Here is a 20215-nt window from a genome sequence, read left to right as displayed (position 1 = left end):
TATCTGGCATTTTGACTAAGTTAAACTCGAAGATGTTCGGCTGGAGGGCAAAGGATCACATTACTGTTTTTACACAGCACAAAATGAAGAATTAAGTATAATATAAAACAATAGACAGTTTAATATCATCATCTGATATAATTTGTCATTCTGCACCACCTTAAATATAAATGTACATTTTAATAATGTTTTAAATGTTGGAATTTTTCTATTGCGATAAGGAGCACTGAAAATAGTCATGAAGACTACTACACAAGTTTACCTCATAACTGGTTGAAACCAAACCTTTGATGCTGAATTTCACAATTTTGATGCTACACAATATGCGACAAATAACAATGTCATTTCCTTGCAGCTTTTGTTACGCTGGGGCTCTGAAACCACCACAGTAAAGTGGAGCAGAAATCACTGTTAAATATCTGATTTTTTTCTTCAGCTGTGGGTCTGTATTTCTGATGATGCTAAATAGATCACTAAATATAAGAAGTGAACACCTTACCAACCTGTACTCAATGGGACATTTGTTTTCTTCGGACTGATTGAAATGAATGACATTTATGAAAAAAATAAATAATACATAAGTTCTGTCTCTTTTAATGAATTCATATTTTATTTTACTTCAGCTGGTCCACCTTGAAACAAGAACTGACAAAAATACAGTGACTGCTGTGACATAAAAAATGAAGTAAGCCCTGTTGATTTTTTTTACCATTCTGGCCCAGTATCCGAACTTCTCTTCCTTCTCGTTACTGCTGAGCAGACTTATTGTTTTCCCAATCTTTCTCAGTTCATCTGAGACTTGTTCAAGACCAAGGGACACCTCTGTCAGCTTGTCGCTGCTTCTCTGCAAAAGTTTTGTTTTTACATTTTAAAGAAAGTTATCAACAAATTTAGGCCACTGACTGCTACTACATTTGACACAATGGTTTGTTTCCATTGTGACTGAAATAAAAGGGTTTTCTACTAATATACAAACAAACATCTTGATCTCTTTCTCTAAGTAATTTCTCAAATGCAAGCTCAATGATTTTTATACTTCACTTTAAATAAATAGCCCTTTAAAGTGTAGCTAAAGTCTCACCTTTTCAGTCACAGATTGTGTTTCATCGGCACTTTCATCACAAACAGATGCACAGTCACTGGATTTTATTCCTGGGAGGATATAAGACAAAATGATTAAGGGTACACAATTAAAATGATAGATTTAAATGGCATGTAAATGCTAATGTTAATGTGTGGGTATTTTAACCATAACTAAAGATAAACCTGTTTTCATGAGTTTAGATAATCTCACCTCTAACACAGAAGTTGGCTTTGCACCATTTGTCTCCACAATTTACACTCAGGTTTTGCTCTTCATCTGTCTCATTGTGATGGGCTGCAGAGTCTTTCTCAATCAGATACATCATCACAATAGTCTCCAGGAGGCTGAGCAGCATCAGGGTAAAAGTCCCAATGCAGTAGATAGCTGAGGAGAGCAGACTATGTCAGTAATGTAATTTATTAATGCATTCAGTCAAATAAACCCCACTTTGTTACCTATAAGTGGAACCTTTTTTGAAGTGCTGGGCAGAATGTCATTCAGAATAAGCTGCAACACTGTGACAGCGAGCAGGACAGTGACCTTGAAGCTGAGTTTCTCGCCTCCAGCATCTGGGATCAGGAAAGAGGCCAAGTCCAGAACCAAGAAGAAGAGCACTGGAGAAATGAAATTGGCAATGTAGAGGACTGACCTCCTTCTCATCGTGATCTGTGCAATAAAATATAATAATAATAATAATAATAATAATAAAGAATTCCTTATTGCCTTTTAGCTGTTGTTGGTTTCTTGTGCTGCCTGCAATTGTGTCTCCTCTAAGAACTTATCAAATATGACCAATAACTTATAATAACATAAAATAATGTTTGTAATACAAGGACAAATGCTTTGCTTTAAAGTTTTATTGGATACAGATGTGTTTTTTTTTCCCAGCATAGCAGGAGTAAACTTTGATAATCTTCTGTATGGAACAGCAAGTTTACAGTATAAGCCATGATGTGCTGAGGATGTGGTAAGTGGCTGCAGGCCTTTTTAGATTGTACTTAAAAGAGGGTTAGGAGGATAAAGAAATCTAGTACTTGTCCAATAAATGCTGTGTATGCTTCAGGGGGAACGAAACCACAAGGAAAACAACTTTTTTGCTGAGTTTTTAAAACCCTTTCAAAACAAACTGCAATTTTGTTTTCATTACAAATGTTATTAAAATGTGGCTAATGACTCAATTTCCACATCTGTGTTTCTGCTTTAACCTCCTAAGACCCAAACCCTTTCATGGCATGCATTTTTAATTTCTCTTTGCTATTTGGAAATCTTTGCAAAATTTAGTATTGTGGTCTAAACCTAAAATGTGATGTCCCAATATGTGGACGCCAGGACCTAAGAGGTTAAGAAGTACTTACCGTGTAAATAATTACAGTTTGATGTGGATACATAATGCTTGATTTGTTTGTGGGTGTCAAGTCCTCGAATGTCCACTCGTACTGGGTCCACATCATGCTGCGTGTCAAAGTTGTCAATGATTTATTGTTTTTGTTGTAAATTAATTCTATTTCATTATCTAAAATGGAATAGAAAAATAAATGTGAGCAGATGAACAAAGGACTATGTGTTGTGATATTTCATGGTTTATATATATGAGAGTACGAAAAACACATGTAAGTAGAACTTGATATTGACTCACCAGAATGCATGATAGACTTGAAGGAGATGTTGCACCTTTGAATGTCAAAGGGAAATTTGTAGACACGCATCCTGCAGGCAGTTGTCACCACCTGCTCATATGTGTATTCGACCCAACCATACCAGTGAATTAAGAGATAAGGACTTTTAGTCTCTTTGTCCTTGTCTGTCCTGTATGAGAGCAAATGAAAACAGATTACGGCACAAAATATGGTACGCACATATAGTGTAGCGCAGGGGTCTCAAACTCCAATCATCGAGGGCTGGTGTCCTGAAACTTTTCCATGTGTCCCTGCTGCAACACACCTAACGCCACCGGTGGTGTTGTTGTCCACGAACCGTCTAGTAGTGAGTATTTCTGATATTTACTCCAGACCCTTAGATGTAGAATCAAGAGAGTGAGTAGGGGTTGGCTGCTTTCAACATGGACGATTCGCCTGGTTTCAGCGTTCCTGGTCAGGATAGCAGCAATGACGATTGTGATTATGTTATGAACTCAAAGACTGAATTCGTTCCCTTGAAAATAATAGGGGTCATATTTCTGAACTGTTTAGCTCCAGTACTGAAATCACCAATCAGGAGACAGTCAACTCTGATGCTGTGATCTAGTTCTGCCGTTAACAATTATGTTTTTGCTTCTGTTTGTGTTAATTTGGCATCTGACTCTACTGAAAACCCTGTTGATTCAATGTCAAAGACTGTTTCTAGTGGGGGAAGATGGGGAGTTCTGAATATCATTCCAAAACCCACTGTGCTTTTCAACTAGCAGAGTCCAAAGAGACAGTAATCCCCTCTGAGGCTGTTAACTCTGTTTTTTGCGTGACTGAACTTGCTGCCTCCGAGTCTAGGATTAGTTCCAAAGCAACCAGAGAGTTGTGAGGACTTAAAGTGTTAACCCAGAGTCAGTCTGTACTTCAGGGCAGAGCGTTCTCACTCCCGAGGCGTAACATGTCGACGTTTTGTCACGTCCCGCGGCGTTCCTGAGGAACGCGAAAGGAGACCTTCGGCGTTCTTATGGTACGCGGCGGGTTATTGCTGGAATCCAGTGCAATGACGCTCCCGCGGTAGTAGACGTTCCAGCCCTGTATTCCAGCCCTAAACCTAACCTTATCCCTAGCCCTGACCATAACCTTATTCCTGACCTTATCCAGGACTTTAATGATGTTAAATAGCGTGTTTCTAAGCGATTTGAAGAAAAAGAGCGAACATGTGTAGGTTCAGTCCAGACGGTTCTCATATTTCCTCTTTTTCCGAGGTCGTCATTTAGGAACGTGGTGGGTAGCCGAAAACGTAATATGGTGACGATTTGTCACCTAGCGTAAAATGTTACGCTTTGGGAGTGAGAACGGGTTGTTCAGGGAGAAATGTGAATGCAGCATCATTAAAGTCCTGGTTAAGGTCAGGAATAAGGTTATGGTCAGGGCTAGGGATAAGGTTAGGTTTAGGGCTGGAATACAGGGCTGGAACGTCTACTACCGCGGGAGCGTCATTGCACTGGATTCCAGCAATAACCCGCCGCGTACCATAAGAACGCCGAAGGTCTCCTTTCGCGTTCCTCAGGAACGCCGCGGGACGTGACAAAACGTCGACATGTTACGCCTCGGGAGTGAGAACGCTCTGCTCCACCACATAACTAAATTTAACACATTTGCTTTGCAGTCATGTACACTTAATGTGTGCCCTGAAACCAAGCTATGGATGTTTAAATCATGTTTCTGTAGACAATCCTGTTGTGAAAGTTTCTCTCTCTGGGGGAAGGTTCAAGGATTATGGGGCACCATTTGTAAAGTGAAACATGCTGAAATTAACGGCAACATTTCTCCACATTTAGCTCAAAACCTTACAAAAACATGTTTTTTCCAGTCTTTTTTTTTTACAACATTTAGTAAAATATTTGTAACTTTTTATATTTAAAACAAAATTTTAAATGTTAAATCTAAGTGTTAAATATTGCTGCTTCACTTCTTGCCTACCAGCATGTCCAGCGATTTAGCTGAAAACATCGGAAGATCTGTTTTGTCGGCCATCCAAAGGTTCAGCAGTAGTTCACCCTCAGCAGCTATAGTCTCCACTTCACAATCGCCACAGCACCTGTACAGCTACCCATCATTCACATCACACCCATACCTCACTGCTTTGGCAGGAGCCTTGTCTTTCTGTCCTCCTATTCTCCCACATGTCCCTTGAAGACCTGAGGAACAGCCTCTATGTGCTCCTGTCATGACTGTTCCTCTTAGCAGTGCTCCACCCTCTCTTCACTGTAATAGCTCTTCCACTTTATCCCCCTTTTTCACCATGGGTCACACTGATTCCACCAGACTTCCTTTACTCTCATGTGATATCTGACAGTGTATTCCAGATAGGATGGCCACTCAGATGCAGATATTTTGTTACTTAATAGGCTGTTGTTGCATATGGACAAGCGCCTTATGTGCTTTAAAAAAAAAGGGTGCTGAGGCTTAGTGGTAAATGTTTACATAAGTTGAGAACTTCTTGCGAAGTTCTCATGGTCACATTTCACGTTTTGATTTTTAAGCTGCCACTGGCTCTGCTTTTCTGGAAGTAAGAAAACTCACCTACTTGTCCTCCTTTATGCTGTTAGGTCTAGGCGATGCTTATTTGAAAAGGACTGAGGCAAATTGGAAAATTGTTCTGTGGTCAGACAAATTGAAATTGTATATTCTTTTTCTAAAATCATTGACACAGCATATTCTGGACTAAAGAGAACAAGGATGGGTTGTTGTCAGCACTCAACTCAAAACACCTGCGTGTGGTATGGAGGTGCATTAATGCCTATGAAACTGACAACTGGGAGGCACTTTACTAAAGCACACTGCAAAATACTTCAAAATAATATTCAACAGACAGACAGCTAGAACATCAAGGTTCTGTGAGGCTGAGATTTATAAGAGTGATGTTTAAAAGCACAATGTCAATATTTAAGTTAGCAGTTGTTAATTCTAACCTTGTCTTGGCTATATTCCTTTTCAGTTTGCAATTCATTTGATAAATTAAAAAATATATACTTAGTCTTCATCATTAGTGACTATATGTGCATCTGTAAGTGTGGGTGCGTTTCCATATAAAATTTACCTTTCTTCAATAGTTATATCTGGCATCCACAAATTTGCAGCAGGAAATTTTATATTTTCAAGTCCACAGAAATTATCTGGGTTCCAAGATATGAACTGATTCCACCAATGCTACACAGGATGGTGTGAAAGAGAAGAAAAAGATACAAGCAGAGAAAAACAGAAAGAAAGGATTAAAAGAAATGATTATAACACATTTGAATTTCAACAACGGAAAATTGTGTATTTCCAAGAGAATACTCACATATTGAACCCAAATGTAAGAAACAAGGCTCTGGTCAGTTTTCCTCTGTGAGCAAAGAAAACAAACATATTGTTAGTTCAGCCAGGCTTCAAAGTTGATTTTCCACATGTGGGGAAGGAAGGGTGAGCAAGTCCCCAAAAATAGTCAAATAAAAGTTATGAAAGATAGGAATAAAAAAATGTGTAAGAATGTGTAAACACTGAAAAAGTGTTTTAAAAGCTTAACACCCTTGATGTGTTGCACAGTTTAACACGTTGTGTGTGTTATTTTCAGAATCTACTTTTATGATACAGCATATAAACAAAAGTGGAGGCAGTACACTACAATGTTGACTGAATGTGGACGACAACATTTTCCAGTGGAAAAAGCTCATGATTTGTTTGTTTGTTTGTTTGTTTGTTTGTTTGTTTTAGAAGGGGACGTTTACAGATAAAAGAAAAAGAAACAAATATTCTGTCAGGTTTAATTAAAAAGAAAATACATAAATGTCAAAAAACTAAACAGTAAGGAAACTAATAGTCACACTGAAAACAAATCATGGAAAACAGAATTCAGAAGTCCAAAAAACACAAAACATTGGGTCAAAGACCCAGAACAATGACCTATTCATTATTTGAAAGGCAGCAACATTAGCCAGAACAACTTACCACATCTAAGATGGCTTTAACTCCCATAATATGGTATACGGGTGTAGCATCACTGTAATTTTCCACAGGCCTTGTCATAATGTACATATCCTTGTCTTGGGTCAAGTTCAGGTGGTTAATAATGTCAACATATCTGCAGCTTTTAGTACTATTCTCTTCATTTTCTGAAATGATATAAAGACACATTGTCAATGAATATAAAAATGGTATAAAAACGCTAACTTTCATGCTCATCTTAAGCGCATCATAATCCATAAAAATTATGAACAGAATCGGTGACAAAGAGCAGCCCTGGCGGAGCCCATCAACCACCAGGAACAAGTCCGACTGCGGATCAAGCTCTTGCAACAGTTGTATAAGGACTGAATGACCCGTAGCAATGGGCCAGACACCCCATACTCCCGGAGCACCCCCCACAGGACCCCCCGAGGGACACGGTCAAATGCCTTCTCCAAGTCCACAAAACACATGTAGACTGGTTGGGCAAACTCGCATGCACCCTCAAGTATCCTTGAGAGGATGAAATGCTGATCCAGTGTTCCACAACCAGGACGATGCTTTAAATATTTTAATTTTTTTATTGATACAGTATATAATGAAGTTGGGATCGAAAGCAATGATATGATGATCTTGGAAAAGCAAAATGTGTTTGGAACAACAGTGCATTCAGATCATAATTCTGATTGCATAAGCTGCCAGAGGGGATCTTAAAAAGAAAAAAAACTGAACCGTGGTCATTTCTATAAAGGCCTTAGTGTTGAACTGTTGTTGCAATATTTCACAGTAAATTAAACAGTAAATTTCACTGTTACATTTAGAGATTCTGTGCCTGAGTCCTGCTTTTTCCAAGCTGCACCTTGACAAAACCCTGCTTATCAATATAGCTATAATTTTATGCAACTATCTTCTCATAATATCCCATTAACTCATCTCACAATTCCCCTTTCATTACAAATATTGATAAATTGCAGCCCCCAAATTTTTTTTGCAGAATTTTATTTGAAGCACTTCAGTTTCTTATATTCTATGACTTGATTAAACAATACAGTGGCAGAAAAAAACATTTTAAAATGTATAAACTGAATTTCTGTGAACTGTTGAAGTGTTTGTTCATTACCTCTGGTAAAGGTCTCATTGAACATCTGTTGGTTATCTTCAGGCTCTATGCTGGAGGCATTTCCCCCTAGCAGAAAAAAGTACATTCAGTTCAATTTTATTTATACAGCACCAAATCACAACAGTCACCTCAATGCATTTTATGTTGTAAGGTATTGACACCACAATAATATAGAGAAAACCCCAACAATCAGATGACTGCCTTTGAGCAAGCACTTGGTAAGGCAGCAGTGGTAAGGAAAAACTCCTTTTCTGTCATGGCCCCCGTGTCTCACTGGCTGGTTCGGTGTTAGGCAACATGTTTATTTTTGTTTTGTTTTGTGCTCTCTCTCCCTCCCTCGCTCTCTCTCCTCTGTCTCTGCTCTTGCCTCTGGCCCACGCACCTGTGCTAATCATCACACCTGCCACTGATCTCCTGCAATCCTGAGCACTATTTAGAATGGCCGTTCTGTCCTACTCGTCGCCGGATTGTTGAGTAGCCTACGTTAGTCTACCCGGTCAAGCAGTATCTAAAACTCTGTGTTTACAAGTCAGTTTCTGATTGTGTTTCTTTGTAAATAGATTTTCCCTGGACCTGCTCCTGTAACCCTGTGTGATTGTTCCCAGGAGCAACTGAGTGGCAAAGCGTGCGGAGACATGAGTGACTGAAGAGGAGAGTGGTTTTGGAGAAGTGGAACATGTGTGTGGACATTCCCTTTTCCCTGTCACAACAGGTTAGGGGTGACGGAAGGAAGACAAGACAAAAGACACACTGCCATCAATAAATGCACAGCGGTGTATAAACATATAATAAAGAAAGAAACGCTCATAAACATCCTTTCTGGATTAGGTGACCCTAAGTCCTTCCAACGTTATGCTGCTATAAGTCTATGCTGCTGGGGGTTTCACATGCCACAGTATAAAACAACATTTTTTTGAAATTCAGGGATCTCAGTCTATATGGTTAGGAGGCATAACCATTGTGAATCTATTTCAAATACAACCAGGAACAGCCCTAAAAAAAACCCTACAAAATTACCTCCAGCAGGCTACAGCATCATGTGCATGTGTTTCTGAACTGTCAGGAAGAGACTTCATGCACATTACATGAACTCCTTGAGTGATTCCAATGGTCAAATGAAGGCCTCCTGACTCTTTACATCTATGACATGTGCTCAGTGCAAGTTGTGCCAATTGTCAATTAATTAACCAACATCACTTTAACAAAATTAGAAATGCTTGCTTCAGAGCCTCATTTTTAATTGCTTCAATTTCTCCCTTCTTGTGACTTTTATTTTGTATACAAGGACTTGAGATGTGAGGAGAGGAGTTGAAGAGGAATCAGGAATGTACAAACTGGAAAATAAGAAAGGAAGCAAGTCATTTTTTTTACGGTTGGGATCAGAGCCGTCACAAAGCTTAAGTTAACTAAGCACCAACTTACGGCAGCCAAGAGCAAATAACTTCCTAAAACATTTTTTCATTAATCATGATTTTTTTTTTTAATTGATTTTGCATGTGTGAGATATGATTCGGATATTATGGTATATATGGATATGAATATATTATGGGGAATGTTTTTGTGTCTGTATAATACTGAGCTTTAATTTTTATTAAAGTGATTCTCAGTCGGTCACTGTGGCAGGGTGTAGTGTCAGGAGAGGCTGGTTGTCACAGCCGGCAACCATAATTTAATCATGCCCACCCTATGGCATTTTCAAATGTATACGCTTTGGAGAGCGTTTTCCTTAACGAAAACGCCGTCTCAGCGAGGAAGGAAAGCCAAAAAAGAGAGAAAAAGATGGACATGGCCTTAAGGTTTTCCCCGCATGCCAGATCTCACTTCAACCCTTGACTTTACTCATTTTCCTTTTTCACACCTTGGCTCATGTAATGAGACGCATGATCAATAATGGGTAAATGATCTTAAGGGAGAACTCCCACAACAGACCTGGGACTCTCCACCATTTGGTTTTAGAATTAAAGAAGCTTCTCGGATGAAAGGTGAACCACCTTCAAGAATCTTACAGAATTTCAGTAGCTTTTCTTTCCAAGCACCTTAGAAAACTTTTATGATTGTGTTATAAGGATGAGCTTTGAAGTGGGCACAGGTGTTAGGTTTTGTAGTGTTAAAAGCTAACCTTGAACAGTCTTTTGAGGAGTTTAGCAAGTTTAAGACCAAGACATGTTTTTGACAAAGGATCCAACCCTAACACAGCGTCTTATCAGCTAATAAAGTGAGTTCAGCCCAGGATTCAAGGAGGCTTTCTGTAAAAAGGGAAAGACCATCTCTGAATCGAAGAGGAGGCATAAGGGTACATCTTTCACCATCTTACAATGCTGTTATTGCAGCCATTTCTCAAGTCTGTGAATGGTGCTGATCAATTGTCTTTGATCAGTGGTTGTTGATCAATGTCATGAACATTTTCATATTAATGACCAAGAAATTGACCTCACAATTCATTGTTGGCCCATGGTGTTAGTTTCAGTCATTATGCAGATGTACTGTTTAAAAGGTTGAGCAAAACTGCATTTAGCTGAGACTAAAGAAGTCATTTGGATAAGTGATGAAACTTGAAAACGCTACATCCAAATAAACATAATCAACTTTTTGGGAGTCCTCCATGAAGTTTTCCATCCCTGAGAGAGTGAGTCAGAAGAGAGCGGCGAGCAAACCATCATGCAGCTCGGTTAGGCTCGTCTGTCCATTGGGAAGAGACAGATACCTAACTTCTGATGAGTGTTTCTACTGTGGAATGAGATGAAGTTTTGTCGAACTGCCTCGTGTGCCAGCAGGTTAAGCCCAGCAGTAACTTTAGAGATACTGGCGGGCACAATAAATGATGACATATGTAAAATGTAAGAAGTAGAGTTGGACCGATCCGATATTACTTATCGGTATCGGTCCATCTCTAGTAAGAAGTGCAAGTTTCATGTCCAATCTGTTTTCCTTTGTGGGTTTCATGAATAAGAAGGGTCAATTAAGGGCAGAGCCAGCCAAGGTCCAACCATTGGTTGAGTGAGTTCCTCTCAAAAGCAAACAACTTCAACACTTTTTGGGCTTTGCTCCTTTTTACCAACGATTTATTATTGGTGAGTATTTGGATTTTTGCGAGATTGCCTTGCTGTTCACCCACTTAGCTCCTCAAGGTTGCCTTCCACTGGGATAACTCGTTTTGACAAAGCTTCGACGCCCTGAAACAATGCTTCGCTTCTACTATGATCCTGGTTCATCCTGAGGAACCATCCTGGGCTCTCATTTTTTACTCAGTTTAGCTTTACCATAACCCAGGGGTGGGCAACTCCAGGCCTCAAAGGACGGTGTCCTGCAGGTTTTAGATGTGTCCTTGATCCAACACAGCTGATTCAAATGGCTAAATTACCTCCTCAACATGTCTTGAAGTTCTCCAGAGAGGTAATGAACTAATCATTTGATTCAGGTGTGTTGACCCAGGGTGATATCTAAAACCTGCAGGACACCGGCAGGTTTTAGATAGCAGGTTTTATAGGTTTTAATAACCTATAAACCAGGTTCTCTCAATGTGAAGCCTAATACTTTGTCTTGAAATTTTTCTTTCGATGAGTCTGTGAAGGAAGAGACCATTTTGCTTCCCTCATGTGTAATCCGATCCCTCACCCAGGAGATTAAGTCACTCATCCGGGATGTCCAGCAAGCAGAGCCAGAGTAGGAAATGGACCACCTAACTGTAACTATCTAACTTATCTGCCATTAAAGGTGAGGTTTTCAGTACTCTTGTGGACTGCAGATGATCCAGTTCCCCTTGATCAATCTCTGTCTGCCTCTGGCTCCTGGGAGCCATTATTTTGGATTCCCACCTTTATTTTCAAGTACATTTTGTGACACACACACATACACACTCCCCACTTGTCACTCTCTCCACCTCTCTCTCTCTCACACACATTAACATGAACGCACGCACACCACATAAAGATTGTTGATTTATGTACCTGTCCATTTTCACAATTTTGTGTTCCAGGTGCTGCATATTTTTGTTTTTTTTATTAAATAAGTTTTGAAGTGTTTTTTCATTACCTCTGGTAATAGTCTCATTGAGTGTCTGTTGGTCATCTTGCAGCTCTACGCTGGAGGCATTTCCCCCTGACAGAAAAAAGTACATTCAATTCAGTTTTATTTATATAGCACCAAATCACAGAACAACATTCACCTCAATGGACTTTAAATAATGACCCTACAATAATATAGAGAAAACCGCAACAATCAGGTGACCGCCTGTGAGCAAACACTTGGTGACACTGAATCAACCTAGGGACAGTCTACCTCAGCATTATGTGTAGAAAAAGACAAACAAACAGACAAAAAAACTGTCATATACATTTAATGTTTAGTCTGATTATCTCATAAAGATTTGCTGTAGTATGATATAATGATTTGATAAGGGACTAGTTGTGTTTTGACAAATGCATACAATTAAAACATTCTCGAGCAATTTTTAGCTGTTCCTCTCACAGATTTCATTCTTATTACAAGCAAAAACACTCAGTGTAAGTGTTTTTTAATTTCAAGTGTAATATGACATTTAACATGTGTAGCTATTCTGTCTTATTTTATCTTCATGAGATAAAGATTTATAGGTGTATCAATGCTTAGTAATCAGTATTATTAACAGTAATAAAGGGCCCGATGCTTGGTTGGGATAAAAGATTCTTTATGAAGGAAAGGAAACATTCCTTTTTTCAGCGAATGATCACTTCAGTGAGAAATTAAAATATGATGGGACAGGATGAAAACTAATTTCAATGTGCCAAACATTTAATTTCAGTTTTTTCCTATTTATAATTGCTGCTTTGGTGCTGAAGATATTTTTCATGACTTGTTATTTTAGATGCACGAAACAACATAGTAAAATCATGTTGGGCACAATTTAAAATGCAGTTTTGATAGTGCTTTTGAAGAATGTAGTTTAGCGCAAACCTATTGAATAATTTTTATATCATAACCTAAGCATGAGGAAAAACATAATCCAGAGAGAATCAACTTTTGAAAGTTTGGGGGGGCGGAGCCCAAAGGAGGACGGGTTACTGATGTTATTGGTCACTTTGAAAGACACTTCAGGCTACATCATTAAACTGAGTTACACTGCAGCAGTGTTGTCTTAATTTGGAAAAAAAGATTGCCGAATTAATAATTAACAATTATTGTTTGCTGTGTAACAGTGGAAATCCTGACAACAATCACTGGATTACATTACTGCTGAAGAAACTGTTTAAATCAAAGGATTCTAAGGCAAGTTCTGAAGCCTCTGCACTGCTGTCCCTGTATTATATACTGTAGCTTTTGGGATTTAAAAAATAAAACATTTAAACAGCAAAATTTAAACCTGCCAACAAAAAGTTGCTCAATCTCCAGCAAGGACATGTTACAGCACATACTGTTGTGTTTTTGCTCGCAAGTTATTGTTCCCCTAAAAAGCTCCAGGGGATGAGGGAAAGTAACAAAAGGTTTCCAGGTTGAAAAAAGGAGACAGGGAGGTAAAATGGTTAAATTAACAGGTTTTATTAATGTTTCTATTAATAAAAGAAAGAAAACAACAAAACTGTTGATAAACTGAAAATAAGCCAAAAAGGGTCGATACCCAAATACACTCCTCTCTGCACAGAAGGAGCAATTAACCACCACACACATCGCTCACTAGCTGCAACCCAACAAGGCTTTCTGGCACTAGAGCTCACTTTTCTCTGGCCTTAAGTATTCTTAATTGCTGATGGGAGTCAGCTGTACAAAAAAGCTGGCTCCTAAGGCAGGAGATATGGCAGAAGACACCCACATAAGGTCAATTTCAGGAGGAGGGCCTGCTAGGGCCGCAATAGTTATGAAATAAAAATAATTCCATGTAAGTGCACTTGAATTCTCTGCACATCATTTATGATCAATATAAAGAAATGGAGGCAGGAGGGTAATTCATTCTTAACTTTACAAAATGCAAGAAAGAACGATCATTCCCCTCTGACCACTGCAGAATTTCCTGAACACTTCTTTTTTTTTCTCTTGAATACCTCTTAATAGGAATTAAGCATAACTTAATCTCTGTCTGTAGTTGTCATTAGGAATTAGTATTTGGATGTCCAATCATCCACAGCAGATTTAGAGGGCTGTAGAAACCACAATTTTGTAGGCAGGAAACAGATATTGCTTTTTATATACAAAGTGTATAATACTAAATCTTTACAAATATCAAAATCAGGTAAATGGCTAAATCTTGGACACAAAACACACACACATACACTACAAAGATTTGCAGGTACATAGATGACCAATCTTAATAAACTTTTCTAGAGCAAGAACGTTTCTTTTATTATATCCAAAACTTGTAATGCTCTGCTTTCTGGTTTCTCCTTATCTTTCATTTTTACAATTTAATTGTAAAAATGAACATTGCATCACATTTCTGAAATACGCATATTTGTATTGTGTTGGAAGCAGAGCAAGATTTTATAATTCAATTTATAATCCCTTGTGCCCACGAGAGATAGTACCCTGAGTGATGGCAGCACATAATATACATGTTGCAATCATCTTTTCTTCTTAACCAGAATAAAAGCCTTAAATGGTAAAGCAGCAGAAATTATAACCTGTATGAATTTTTAAAAATTCAAAAATTAAATGCACTTACCCATGAAGAAGAGCAGGAAGAAGAAACCTGTAATCATTGTGGCTTTGAAAGATCAGTGATGATCATCGCTCTCTCTGTGGGCAGGAGATGATTCCTGCTCTATTAATGTAATGGCCTAGAAGGGGGCAGGGCAAATATAAAGACCAATCATGGTTTTATCCCAATATCAATCCTAAGACCAGTGTCTTAGGCAATAGACAGAGCAATTAAACTAAGTGAAAATCTTAAATGCTACAGTTAAAAAGCTTGTGACCAGCATTGCATCATGTATCACACATACATAAGTGTCACAGTGGGGCCAAAAGTCTGACAAATCACAGGTTTGAAAATATAATATGAAGACAATTTTGTATAAAAACAAAAGTTAAATCATAAAATTTGGTTTGTCTCAATTTATATGCAAATGAGACCAAAATTGTTAGTCCCTATTTAAAAAAAGAAAAAGAAAACAAAAAAACAGGGTCAGTATTACTAGCCCCCTGAAAAAGTGGCAAACCACTGCTGTGCAATTATGTGCTTTAACTTCGTAATGCTCAAAGCTTGTAAAATCAAGTTAAACTTGAGGATTATCTTCCAGTTTACAATTAGTATAAAACAGCAAAAAACTGTTTTGAGGATGCATCAAGCTGACAACAAAAGAAATCAGTTTAAAAATAACTATTGATGCTCACAAAGCAGTAGATGGATATACTGTAAAAAGTTACACAGCATTTCCAAGTGTCAAGAACAGGAATGAGAAGAATCATCAAGAAATTCAAAGAGAGGCACACAGTACAAAAGAAGCCTGGCAAAGGTAGGAAGTCAAAATATTTTAAAGACTGGAAAGAAAACTAGTTAGAAGTATCTAAAAAAAAACCCAGAACAACTGCCAAGGCACTAGTGAGTGACTTAACCATCTTGGGAACTGTAGTTTCAGAGAAGATCATCACTAAACCCAGCTAAGGACAGCCTTTATATTAAGCATACTGGAAGCATGTGCTTTGGGCAGATAGGATGAAACTAGAGCTCTTTGAAAATACTTACTAAACTACTACAGGGGACGGTGGAAGTTTAGTGATGCAATAGAACGTATAAAATGTGAATTGATTTTTATTATTAATATTATTGTTTCAAAATGATATGACAGATAACAAGCTTAGGCAACAAATGGACACTGACTTCTTGCACTTTATAAGAAGTAACTTGATATAAAAAAACAGGTTTTTTGGAAGAATCCAAACATATGACACATTAAGATGCTAAAGCATTTGACCATCGACAAATACAAGACTCATGTTCATTGTTTGTGTTAGATGTTGATGTAAAACAACACAATATCTAGGAAATCATTTACTGCACTGGCTCGGGTAAAATCAGGATGTGGGTAAATGCTTTTACATGTTTGCATCTTAATTTTAGCATATCGAGACTTTAGAAGTGGTTTGAGAGAGACCACAACAAGTGTTCCATCAGCATAGGGAGTGACTGGAAAAGCTGAGAAAGTTACTGACAGTGTAGGTTTTCAGTCATCCCAGTCATGGTAGTCCGAAAAGCTTGGAAAGAAATTTCCTGAAGATGTTTCACACTTTATCTAAGAGGCTTCTTCAGCTATAAAACTGAAAACGTTCATATTATTAACATAATAACTCAATTTGTCTTCTACTGGTAATTTTCATGTTCAGCGTGTATTGACACCAGAACATAAATGCATGCACTTTAGTGTCAGCTTTACGCAGCTTAGGGTTCAATTCTCTCATAAGAACAAAAAGAAAACAAAAAAAACCAATATACTTTCCTCCTTTTTTTTGTGGACATTATCACTAAGGCTACGTCCACACACACACGGGTATTTTTGAAAACCCAGCTTTTTCTATGCGTTTAGGGCCTTCGTCCACACGTAAACACTGTTTTGGATCACTGAAAACAGAAATTAAAAAAAAAAACATTTTAAAAAAACACCTGTGTCTTTGCGTTTACATGTGGATGGAGATATTTTTTAATCCTTCAGAAAGCCCGGAGAACTATTGCTCAAGAATGTTTGGAAAATCACAAGACAGCCTATACCCCTGGAGGGAATATAAGAAAATATAAAGTAACGAGAGATCACTTAAGCGTTTTGCACAGTACTATATGGAACTAATCTAGCTGATGTGTTCCCAAAGAGTGACTTGTACTGAGTAAAAAATCAGTATGCTCCACAAGCTAGTGTTATCTCCCTTATTAACATTTTTCAGATGCAAGTTTATTGCACATTTATTTGTTTTGACATCATTCAATGAAACTTCAAAAAGGGATCAAAAGACTGTGGAAAATAGATACAGATACAGCTCAGTGCACGTGAAGGCACCAACGAGAGCTAGTTGATTTTGCACAGTTGTCAAGCAAAGCAGCACAGCACCAAATTTAAACTTTGGATCTTTTTAGTTGCCCTAAAGGTGTTTTATTGATCAAAACTTTTGTACTTGTCTTTAAACAAGTTAATTTTATACCTTAAGTTGGACCTTTTTAATATGGGACTATCTTCTGTGTGTCTAATGAGGCACACAGATCTGTTGGTTGTGCAATAAATACACAAAGACATACCAAGAAATGAGAAGAAAAGAAGCTTTTATTTCAACAGTGTTATGTTACTGTATATGTTTTTAGAACCAGATGACAGGAGTTTGATTTCATCATGCTAAAACATGAAGTGTCTGTAAATGCAGGATTTACAACAGGAACTATATTTTCTTTATATTCCAACAAATAAGCTGGTAACTTAATATGTTCTTAGAAGTGCTACACTTGCAATAAATTATAATTTAAACGTGCAGCCAGTAATTTTTATTTTATTTTACTTTAATAGAAAATGATTCTGTATTCATAAATATACATAAAATACTGTGAAGTTACAAATTCCTACCAACCGATGCATTCTGCTAAATGTAAAACTAATGTGTTAAATATATATAGGAGCGATTCTACAATTTGTGTAGATTGCTATGCTCCTCCGATATATTTAAATACAGTAACTGGGAAGGACATTTCCCCTCCACCTAATCACACTTTCACATTTTATATGGAGGTACGTTTAAATCTAGAAGTCCAAAGTGATTGTTACTGACTGGCCTGCACAAAACCCTGAGTTAAATCCCACTGACAATCTGTGGGGTAAACTAAGACCAAGATCAGAGCCAGAAGACCATCAAGTCTGGGGAGCTTGGGAGGTTTGCCAGAGAAAAATGGGCTGGGAATGTTGAGCAGACGTGTGTGAGACTTGTAGAAAACTACAACAAATTACTTCAGGAGGTCAGGTGGGGGGTTCATAATTTTAACCATGGTTTTTGTTTTTTTTGTGAAAAACTGTGTAGCTCTGTGTACAAAGTAAAATAATGTAACCATCTAAAAAAATATATTAAAAAAAAAAACTAGGGTGTTTGGAAAAACTGTGCTACTTAATTCTGAATTATTATTAATATTAGTATTAGTAGTAGCAGTAGCAGTAGAATTTCGAAAGTTAGCTCAAACAAACAGACATCTTGCATTTTTTTAAGAGGATAACAGAACTTCCTGTAACCATCCAAACAACCATTGAAGAGCATTTATGATACATTAAAATGTAAAAGTATTTGAATTCACAGCAACCACTCAAGGCTGATGTTCATGCTGTGTGTTTGAGATATTTATGTAAAGCGACTTGAAAACAGCAGTAATTGCAATATATAAATGTTCATAATGTATCTGGGAAGTCATTTCCTCACAATCTCGGGTAAAATCAGGATGTGGGTAAATGCTTTTACATGTTTGCATCTTTATTTTCAGCATATTGAGATGTAATAAGTGGTGTGGGAGAGACCACAGCAAGTGCTCCATCAGTAGAGGGAGTGAGGCCGTGTTTGGAAAAGGTGAGAAAGTTTATTGACAGTGATTTCTTTTTGTTGTTGTCTACTGTCTGTCTATCTGTTCAGATCTTTTGTAAGTCCCGTGTATGTTCTCCTGACTTCTTAAGTCATTTTCCATGTTGTTCCTAGGTTTTTGTTCTGGACTTTGTCTGGATTTGTTTGGATTTGCCAGGTTCCACTCATGCTGTCCTGACAACCTTTGTTACCTGGTTAAAGGTAAGTGTTTTCCAAGATGCCTTTGTGTTCTCCACTTGTGATATTTTCAGTTTTCCCAGACAATTAATCTTCACCCTAGTTATCTAAATACCATCTACAATCTCCTGCTACCTTTTAGTGCTGATATTTGTTGTACCTCACACGTACGTTTGCAAATGTGTACAATTCTGCCTTGATATTTTACCGCTTATCTCCTCTCATTGATATCAGACCCAAAGGTATTGTCTAAAACCCTCCAGTCTTGCCACTATCATTTCATTATGGCTGTTAAGTGATAGTACTACAAATGTGTGATCTGGTGTAACTGATATTGTGATAAACAGCTCTGAAATTCATATATCTGTCCTCTGTTTTCCTCATTCTCTCTCTCCATCACATTTGCTTCATAGTTCAAATTAATCTTTGTTTCATATTGTCTGTAGCTCCTCTCCATTTATGGTGGGCCAGTAGTGACAGAATTAATTAATTTATATGCCATAAAATAATTAATTAAATGTTTCATTGGTTGATTACAATTTCAAACATATAAATGATTAATTAACTATGTCAATAATTAATTAAATGTGTAATTAATTAAAATAAAATTTTAATAGAATAAATAAAAAAAGAATTTACTAAACATTTTAAACAAAATAAATGTGCTTTTAAGTAATTATTGAAATATTGATTCAATTAATTAATTCCACTTTTAATTAATTAATGAAATATTTAATAAATTATTTAATGGCATATTTAATTGATTCATTTTGTCACTCCTGGCCCTCCATACACTCTAAGGTCGTGCCCCAAATTTCCAGAAACAAAGCGCCTCAACACCAGGGCGGGGAGTCTGATTTGACCCTATTCTGGATAGCTGTTCTAATTGCTCTAATACAGACTAAAGAATACGAAAAATTGCAACAGCAGTTTGAGTTTTTAGCTGTTTAACATGACCTAAATATTATATGTTAGGCATTTGTCTGTTATAAGAACTCAAGTAACTTCTCAAAATTTAAAAAAAAACTGAAATATTTAACTTTCCAAAGTAAGCATGACCACATTTACACAAAGCTCCAGTGGTGTGGAGATGAGAACGATATTGAGCTTCTCTTTCCAGCTCTCAGATTAAAGAGTAAGGCAAGTTATGGTAAGTCTTGAGGAAATTAATGTATGTAAACATGGACCTGTGAGTAGGAGCCGAGTCCACATAGAATCGGTCACCCATACAGAGTGTAGAGGGGTGACATTCATTCACATTAAACTCTACCTTATGTCAGCTTTATTCGTACCTTTCCTATGGCCAGTAGTTGTACTAAAGGTACTCTCACTGTTTTAATTATATAGAAATGTAATTTCTACTCAGTTTTCCAGTTTAAGAAAATCAAAGATAAAAACAGAGTAACTATTGTGATATTGCTTTAGCTTCCTGTCTTTCCCAATCTGAATGACATCACTGGGAAAAATATTCCAGGGAACAGCTAATGATACTGCCTGGAAAAGCTTTTTAAAAGGAAGGAAGATCGCTACAGGGAATGACAGATTTCTCCTGTTATGGAAGTTTGGAAATGATGGAATAGAAGGTTAAAACAATTATTACATTGTCATGTTACTAAGTCTTGGACCAAAGGTTTTAACTTTTGTGATATCGCAATGTGTTCATTTGGATTTGAGATGCATTTCCTGCTCAGGCTCTATATTTAATCATCTGAG

At 37.4% G+C, this 20215-nt stretch overlaps 1 protein-coding gene across 1 annotated transcript; it reads right to left on the bottom strand.

Moving 5' to 3' along the window:
- Window positions 1–219: 219 nt before the first annotated feature.
- On the bottom strand, window positions 220–14537 carry LOC101475759 (5-hydroxytryptamine receptor 3A). The gene is made up of 12 exons (XM_004556809.3): window positions 14451–14537; window positions 11852–11917; window positions 7820–7885; window positions 6703–6866; window positions 6056–6100; window positions 5813–5922; window positions 2721–2890; window positions 2440–2597; window positions 1540–1750; window positions 1295–1468; window positions 1082–1152; window positions 220–844 (listed from the first exon to the last, which is right to left on the bottom strand). Exons 1-12 carry the CDS (start codon window positions 14485–14487, stop codon window positions 620–622), a joined length of 1497 nt encoding a protein of 498 aa, XP_004556866.3. The 5' UTR covers window positions 14488–14537; the 3' UTR covers window positions 220–619.
- Between the last annotated feature and the right edge of the window lie 5678 nt (window positions 14538–20215).

The sequence above is a fragment of the Maylandia zebra genome, linkage group LG8 (genome assembly GCF_041146795.1).
Source record: "Maylandia zebra isolate NMK-2024a linkage group LG8, Mzebra_GT3a, whole genome shotgun sequence".
Lineage (NCBI taxonomy): Eukaryota > Metazoa > Chordata > Actinopteri > Cichliformes > Cichlidae > Maylandia > Maylandia zebra.
This window is presented reverse-complemented; position numbering and strand designations above follow the sequence as displayed.

Bases quoted from the DNA above. Each gene is read 5' to 3' on its own strand.
- LOC101475759 (XM_004556809.3), bottom strand. From the start codon at position 14,487: ATGATTACAGGTTTCTTCTTCCTGCTCTTCTTCATGG. The intron at 6,101-6,702 runs GTAAGTTGTTCT...CTTTGCTCACAG, and splicing joins TTAAAGCCATCTTAGATGTG to AGGAAAACTGACCAGAGCCT. The intron at 845-1,081 runs GTGAGACTTTAG...AAACTTTTGCAG, and splicing joins CACAATCTGTGACTGAAAAG to AGAAGCAGCGACAAGCTGAC.